The sequence below is a fragment of the Macrotis lagotis genome, chromosome 1, assembly GCF_037893015.1.
Source record: "Macrotis lagotis isolate mMagLag1 chromosome 1, bilby.v1.9.chrom.fasta, whole genome shotgun sequence".
In the NCBI taxonomy this organism is placed as follows: Eukaryota; Metazoa; Chordata; class Mammalia; order Peramelemorphia; family Peramelidae; genus Macrotis; species Macrotis lagotis.
In genome coordinates, this window is record NC_133658.1 from 324727577 (window position 1) to 324736234 (window position 8658).

The 8658-nt window shown below is 42.5% G+C and overlaps 1 protein-coding gene across 3 annotated transcripts in view; it reads right to left on the reverse strand.

Annotated features, from left to right (window-relative positions):
* Positions 1 to 8437, reverse strand: part of MVB12B (multivesicular body subunit 12B) — a 322603-nt gene extending 314166 nt beyond the window's left edge. The window contains exon 1 of one of the 3 annotated variants that reach the window (XM_074211557.1): positions 8298 to 8437. In XM_074211557.1, coding sequence (XP_074067658.1) covers positions 8298 to 8405 — 108 coding nt within the window. In that variant the 5' untranslated portion in view covers positions 8406 to 8437. The remainder of the gene's footprint in view (positions 1 to 8297) is intronic. The other 2 variants (XM_074211552.1, XM_074211555.1) reach the window with 2 other exon arrangements.
* Positions 8438 to 8658: the final 221 nt, after the last annotated feature.

The following is an 8658-nucleotide window of genomic DNA, read 5'->3' on the forward strand; positions in this document are numbered from 1 at the left end:
GACAGGTTACACTACTTGAGCTTTTCAATGCACCAACACCAACAGCAATACCAAGTCATATTATGGGATGGTGATAATTTTCTTAACCCCTTAAGCAACCCTTTACCTTCAATCCAGGAGAACTCTAAAGAAAAATATTTCTAGGGATAAAGTTGAGAGGGTGTTTATTTAGTATTGATATATGGCATTATAGCATTAGAAAGGACTCCAAGAGAACTGAAGGTTTGGATGACTGCTCTGCTACTTAACATGCCATTTGACTTTGGAAAAGTCACTTTCCTTTTCTCTGAGTCTCTGAAACCTCCTCTATCAAACAAACATGTGGGGTTAAATGATAGACAAAATGCCTTGCAAATCTGATGGTCTCTGATTCTAAGAAACTGAGTTGTGAATGAGCAAGTTGGTAATTTAATTTTTTAAAAAAACTGATTTCAAAGACTTATTCTTTCAAACCTGGAGGGGAAAATGAATTTTAAAAGTTTCATTGGGGGTGGCTGGGTGGCCAGTGGATAAAGCACCGGCCCTGGAGTTAGGAGTACCTGAGTTCAAATCCGACCTCAGACACTTAACAATTACCTAGCTGTGTGGCCTTGGGCAAGCCACTTAACCCCATTGCCCTGCAAAAAACCTAAATAAAAAAAAACAGTTTCATTGAAGAGAAGAATGGAACCTGTGGGGGCTGAGTCTGAGAGATATAGATGAAATAGGCTGGATTAGTCATTACTAGGGTGAGAGAGGAATTAGAAGTCTGCCTGGCAGGTTTTTTAACATAAAGTTTGGAAGAGGAAAAAAAGGAGATTCTCATTTTGGATTACACCAGAACAAGCGGTTCAGACATTCTGCAGCTCAGCAAGATGATTATGGGGAAAAGAATTCAACCTGAGAGAACTCTTAGATAAGCAAAATAGAGGTGATAAAGTATAGTGGAAATAATATCAAATCTAAAGGCTGAATTAATCAATCATTTATTTTAAGATGCTACTATGTGCCTCATTCTGAGCTAGCCATGGGGGAGAAAAGAGAGAGGAGGTATAAAGACAAAAATGAAGAGATTCCTTTGCACAGGAAATTTGAGAATCAGCAAGGAAAAAGAATATGTAAATATACAGGTATATTCAAAATAGATTCAAGATAATTTGGAGAGGGTTTAGAGAAAGTAATGTTTGAGTTGAGTCATAAAGGAAACTAAGGCTTCTAAATGATGGAAGTGAGGTGGTAGAATATTCCAGACAAGCAACACTGAGGCCAAGTTGTTAAGGGATTTAAAATCCCAAAGGAGAATCTTCTATTTTATCCTAGAGATAACAGAGATGAACAGGAGAGTGTGATAACCAGATTTGCACTCAAGGAAAATCACTTTGGACTATTATGTGGAGGATGGATCAAAGTAGGAAGAGAACTGGAAGCAGGGAATCAACCAAGAGACCAATGGAATAGTGTAGGTGCAAAGTAAGATGGTGGCTTTGGGTAGGAGAAAGAGTCAGATGAGGGAGATAATGTGGAGACAGCAACAAGATCTAGCAACTATGAAACCAGTCTTTGGGAAATTCTGTGGTCAAAAAAACTGGAGACCTTTTTATAACTAGTAAAAGCCCTTGGACAACTTGCACACATACTTTGTCACCAGCTTTTCCAGCTTGGCAGTACCCAACAAAGTATGTCCTCCAAGGACACAGAGCCTTTGAGAGCTCAGGATTGCTTCTATGTTATAGTAAGGTATCAGGGGAGTAAATCAAAGGGACTATAAACAAATTTCCCTGATTAATCTCAAGAGGGGCTCATATAAAGTAAGAGATAAAGGGTAGGATTTTAGGAACTACAAATGTGATACTGTGGTGGCTTTCAGAGACAATTCAAATAGGAAATAACAAGAGACTATGTTTGGAAACTTATCAGGTAGTGTTAATTCTTTGCTATAAATTAGAACTAGGTTCCTCACAAAAGTCTGTTAAGTGGAGTTCATCTGTAAAATGCTAAGCTCAATGACCACTGGCTTCTCATATCTCAGCATCTATGCAGAAGTGTGTCAAGTGAGCTAAATAGATGCCCAGGGAACACCACTAACAAAGGATGCCATGTCACTGACACCTGGCAGTGGTTCTGCTTCTCAGACAGCTGAGAAAAGGATCAGATGCTTAACCCACTGTAAACAGACCAAAGGAAATGATCAATCCCTGTTGCAAATACTGCTTCCTGCAGGCTAAGAGATATCAGCAGAGCCTGAAAAATCTTGGCTTTACTAACTCCTGAGATAATATAGTCTAAAGGAGGAATGAGTCCTATAGGAAATGCCATATTTCATAATTGCCTCTTAACCTCAGAGAAGCCACCAGGAGAGAGTCAAGGCAACAAACTGAGTCTGACCTCACAGCCAAAGTTGACTCATCTCAAAGAATCCCAGGATCTTAGAACTGGAAAGGGCTTCAGAGACCATAAAGTCTAATCTATACCTAAAAAATTCCCTCTATAGCAAGGATTCTTAGGCTGAGCTCTATAATTTTTTGGGGGGGGAGGGGTTGTTTTATATTTTTCTACCTGCATTTTAATATAATTGGTTTCCTTTGTAATCCTAATTATTTTATTATCTAATTATTTTATAATAGTATATTATTATTTTGTTATTAAAAGTATTATTTACAGAAGGGAATCCACTGGCCTTACCTGATAATCAAAGGGATTCAGCACACAAAAAAAGTTATTATAATTATGTCACTAACAATTATACCTTATTGTTTGCAATGAGCTTTACAAATGTCTCAGTTTATCCTCACAACACTGGAAAATAAGTGCTATTATTATGTCCCTTTTATAGATGTGGAAACTGAAACTGAGAGAGGTTAAATGGTTTGCCCAACATTATCCAGCTAGTAAGTATCTAAGATTACAACTCTAAAGTGTCTCTAAGATATAGATGTTCAAATGCTTATCCAGCTGCTATTGAAACACCTCTAATGACAGGGACCTTGTTATGTTCCATAACAGATTTTCCACTTTGGGACAGTTGTAACTGTGAGAAAATTTTTTTTCTTACACTGAGCCCAAATCTGTCCCTTGGTAATTTCTATTCATTATTTCTAGTTTTGTCCTTTATACCAGTGATATCAAATACAAATAGAAACCTGTGGCTGCATACTGATTCACAAAACTACAAGTTAACATTATATCTATGTTGTATTCTATTTTTAATTACATTGTTAAACAACATCTCTCATTGTAATCTAGTTAAAGTTAAGTTAAATCAAATCAAAACTTCCTTCCACTAGGATAGTCCTTAAGCAGAGTATAATAAAGAGTCCTGGACTTGGAGACACGAGGGAGAGGTTTAAATCTAGGCTCAATAACTTACTAGCTAGGTAACCATATGGGGCACCTTTTCCCTTCAACTGCATCTATTTTCCCCCCTTTATAAAATGGGGAGATTCAACTAGATGATCTCAAAGGTCTCTTCCAATTTTAATTAAAGAAAGGATCATACCTCTTTATTCCAGGTTAAACATATATCCACTTACTTCAACTGTTAAGCAGACACCTTAGAGTCTATATCTAAATCTTCTGCAAATACCTCTCATCACAGAGGTTGTCAACAATCAAAAGCAAAGGAGTTGGTTCACTGAACTGCAGCCACAATAATAGCCATTTAAATAAAATACAACCCACTCTGACCACCTGCATTCCATGTAGTCACTCATTCATTATCTTTATCATCATAATTGCACCTGCAAAATTTCTCATGCTTAGTTCCAGCTCCATGGTTAGCTTCCCTTGTGTAAAAAGGAAGCCATCGTTTAGCTCCTGAAGTATCAATTTCAGGTGGCTAAAATTGTCTGCAAAGTTCCTACAGAACCTTAGATAGCCCTATGAATCCCATTTCCTAAGCTGGCTTCAAAGCACCCTGTGTTTCATACAATATAAATAGCAGTTCCATAACAAAAAATGTTTCTGTTAATGGTATTTTCCCCCCTCTTAAATATTAAGGCTGAAGTTAAATATAAAAAAAAACTTATTACTCAGAATTTTTTAAATTAATGCTCTCTCTTTTGCTCCAAATTTTCTATTTTGAGGCCCTCAACCTCAAACCAGTATTTATGATTTCCATTCATCTACTTTAAGTCTGAGCATCCTCTGAGTGAAAGAACAATGCTGTAGTAAACTATCGGTGATAAGTTATTGAAGCTTTGAGTGGGAAGAGACTTCAGCAATATCTTATCTAATCAGTAATCTCTGTGACAACATCTCTTATAAATTGGCAACCAGCCTACCCAGAAAGAGCGTAAGTGATGGATGGCAGGGCACTCTTCCTTCCAAAGCAGACTATTCTACTTTGAGTCAGCTCTAATTATTAGGGAAGTCTTTTGTTTTGACCAGCTAACTCTACAACTTCCACCCATTGCTCTTTCTTTGGTTCTTGGAGTCAAATAGAAAGAAAATATCTTTTTACATCACAACCCTTTAAGTACATAAAAGAACCCCTAACCCTGTTCTCCAAACTAAGTTGACCTATGACAGTTTTAAGTCCTCTCAGCACCCTGTTTTCTATCTTGCAGACAACTTCTAGTTTATAAATCTCCTGAAAATGAGGTATCCCAAAGTCACTACTAACTTTCCTCCTCCATATTTCACTTTCTGTTGAAGTAATGGTATCACCATCCTTCCATTCATCCAAGTTCCAAACCATGAAGTTGTCTCTGACCCTTCCTTTAATTCCTATTATCAGCTCTTGAGTCGTCTTCTACATCAACTCTCTCATCGGTCCCCTTTTCTCCATTCACACAGCTACTACCCTAGTTCAAGTCACTGATCATCTCTTGCCTGGATTATCTCATTAAGATGATTTGGGCTCTCCTCTCTAGTCTATGCTCCACACTGCTTCCAAAATTATCTGACATATTTTCCCAACTCTAAAGACATTTCGTTCAAAAGACATTGAAAATATCAAGATGAATTCAATTAAATTGCTAAATGCAGCAAGTATTAATTAGATGCCTACTATATGACAAGCACTCTACTAGACAGGCAGTTATGATTCAAAGACAAAAATGATAGTCTCCTCCCATCAAGGAACTTACATTTACATACCAAGATAAGTAAATATAACATATAAACAAAGTAAATACAAAATGATTTCTGGGAGAGAAATCCAGAAAGGTCTGGTTTGACATTTAAAAGGCCAGGAGATGAAGGTAGAAGGAAGAGCACCCCAGACCCTGAGGGAACAAACTTACCTTTGAAAATAAAAAGACCAGGGATGGAATGATAGGAAGCTCAATATAGAGAGATTTGGCAGGGATGTAAAGTGAAAAAGAAGTGAAGTTAAATACTAGAGAGGCTGAAAAACACAACATATCTTGCTCCTAAGGAGCACAGAATGAAATAGGACACATAAAAAGTCAGATTCAGGTGAGATTCAGAGAGGCAGGTCAAGGTCACCTCTAGGGGTGGTAGGGAAGTTGAACAGGGAAGGTGCTAGTGAGGAGGTGGTACCTGAACTGGGATGTCAAAGTAGAGAAGGATTTCCAAAAGTTGACTTATGGATGGTATCAGTTTCAGATAAGAGAGTCATATACAATTTTTTTATACAAAAGCACAGAGATAAGAAGGAACAAGAAAAAGATCAGAAAACTGTACAAATTTGGCTGGAATTTTGTTTTGTTCAGGAAATGGATTTAAGTGAGGCAGATCTGCAAAAATTTATCAGCCTCACTCTCTTCCAGAGACATCAAAATTTAGTAGTGAGACAAAAAAGTGATTGATGATGGCCTAGAATTCAGTAGATGTACTTGGGTCTCTTTGATGTCTGACCAAGCTCTACTTGCTCCATAGCACCTGCTTAAGAGACCTTTTTTGCCTGATGGAACAAATTGTTCTCATTCACCCATTCCACATGTTTGGGGTACACATCTTCCTAAGTCACCCATGGGTTTGAGACCCATCAGTTAGTTGCCCTCAGTCTGGTTAAGTCAGTCTGCCAAGCAAGACTCACTTCATAGGCTACAAGTTTCTTAGAACCACAAGTAAGAGTTAGATGAAAGGTGGACAACGACAGATGAATGAGGAGTACTAAAAAGGGGCCAGGAAACCCTTCACACCAGAGATCTTAGTCCTCCCTAAACACCTCTGTATGTAGACAAATTGTGTGAGGAAGCCCAGAATGACAGGTAAAGAAGAGTATATTTTATCCTCTAGTCACAAAAGAATCAAAGTTTTTGAACAGAAAAGTGACAAGATCAGGCCCTTGAATTAAAATTGCTTTAGCAGTGGCATAAGAGATGAACTGAAAAGCAGACAACTTGAGACAAAGTGATAAGCAACATCCTTTAATGCCCAACACAAATATTACCTCATCCACTCCTCCCACCACCCTTCTCCTCTTGAAAATTCTTTCCTTTCCCAAACCTTGAACAGTTTAAAGTCATTGGTTTTAGAAATGGAAAGGATGTTAGAAATTTTCTAGTCTTAAGTCCCTTAGTTTTCAGTTGAGGAATCAGCACCAGAGAGATAAAGCTACTTGTTCAAGGTCCCACAGAAGGTAACTGGCAGAGCTGGAATTTCAACCCAGATCGCCCACCTTCAAATGTAGTGATCTTTCCACTTAATACCACAGGAGGAACTACTGTTCAAAGTCAAGCCCAGAAGCAAACACAGCAGAGTGCTTTCAGTCTTTTGGGGTGTGTCCATTCACTCTCAACTAAGCACCCAAACCATCTGCCAACAGCCAGGAATAAAAGTAGAGAAGAAACATCCCAAGTTGCCAAGGAGTTTAAAATCTCAGATATTAATCATCCTATTCTATACATGCTCATAGGATAAAGTAAGATCCTTGAGGTCAGGAACTTTTTGACTTTTACATTTGTATCGCCAGTGGATGTTCATAAAATGATAATTGCTATAAACCCTCCACTAGACTGGATTTTCAATGAAGACAGTGATAATTTCCTATCTTTGATTGTCTCTTAGCAGTAAACAGAGTGCTTCTGGTCTTATTAATAACAGCAGCTCACATTTTTATAGCATCTTAAGGATGCAAGACACTATAAATATTATCTCATTTTATTCTCACAAGTTGAATAGATAAGGTGCTGTTATTAACTTCATCTTACAGGTGAAGAAACCGAGGTAGCTAGCAATTCCATGACGAGGTTCTGGCTAAAACAGCTACTAAGTTTTTGAGGCCACGTCTGAAGGCAGGTATTGATTCGAGGTCCACTGAGCCGCCCAGCTATCCAAAAGTTAACAAGTTACTGTTAGAAGGAAAGGATAAAAGCTAGATGACATACAAAATGAGCATCACTAGGGAATCTTGGAGTTCAGTAGAGGGAAAGAGGACATTCCTACACAGAAAAGAAGTGAAATAAAAAGCAAAGTAATTTAGGGCTTGGCAAAACACCAAGAAATACACTCCATGATTTCCGGTTACCCTAGGAGAAGATGTCACTAGAATACTTTAACTAACCTTCCAAGCACATTGAGTTTTTCAGTTACTGGAGATTTCTACAGAGCTTATCTCTTCACATTTCTAACGGGTTTCTGGGTGCTGCTGATAAGATTTTTCTAGCACAGTTAAAATGAGATGAGATCCAGCCAGCTGTCTAGAAACATACAGAAAGATTATCTTTAGAAGGAACCACTAGAGACAAAGGCCCCGGAGAGGGAGCTGTCCTGCGCTCTGCCTCTATGGCAGAAATCATCCAAACAGGACCTAGAACCACGGGGAGATGGCCATTATATGTGCTCTTAGCCTTTCACTCTATTCGAAAGGAAACGCAAAATTCAAAGGTGAAGGTGGAAAGTGGAAAATGTACCGTAAGGAGGAAAAATAAGGTTATTGTTCTAAGCCAGCACGTGTGTGTGTCACTGAGGCGGGGGCAGAGGCTGGGCGACCCTGGTGCGGATGCTGCTCTCTAAAGCGCCAGGCGCGAGGCAGGGCCACGGGAGCCGGCCGTTGGCCCCAGCTCGGCGGGGCTCGCTTCTGCCCCCCGCTCCAGCCCCCCACCCCCTCCCGAGGGGCACTAACCCGTCCGCCCCCCCCCCGGCTCCCCCAAGCCTGGGGGTGGGGTGGGGGGCGGGCGTGGGCCCGGGGTCGGGAGGGCCGGGGCCCGCGGCTGCGGGGGGGGGGGGGTGTCGGCCCCAGTCCCGAGGCCGGCGGCGCGGGCCGCTGAGCGCCTCCCCCGGGGCCAGGCCTCGCCCCGAGCCCGGGCCCGGGCCCCGCGGCCGCCTGCACCCCCGCGGCCCGGCCCTCCCCGCCTCCCGCGCCTGCCGGCCGGGCCTCGGAGCCCGCGCGCCCCGGGCCCGCACTTAACTGTTCCCCGCGGCGGCGGCGGCGGCTGGGGCGGCGGCGGCTGCGAGGGCGGCGGCGGCGGCGGCGGCGGCGAGTCTGGGCTCCGTCTCACGCAGAAGCAGCTTCTCATCGCCCGGGCGGGGCCGGGCCGGGCCGGGGCGGCGGAGCCTGCTCACCGCGGGGCGCAGCGGCTGCGGCGGCCGCGGGAGGAGGAGGAGGAGCGGCGGCGGCGGGGGCCGGGCCCCGGCGGAGGCGGCGGCGGAGGCTCGGCGGGCTCCCGGCCGCCCCGGCTCTGACACATGCTCCGGGGGAGGCGCCGGCGCCGGGGCTCGAGCGGGCGGGAGGAGGGACCGAGGCGGGGAGCTGGAGCCCCCCGCGTCCGG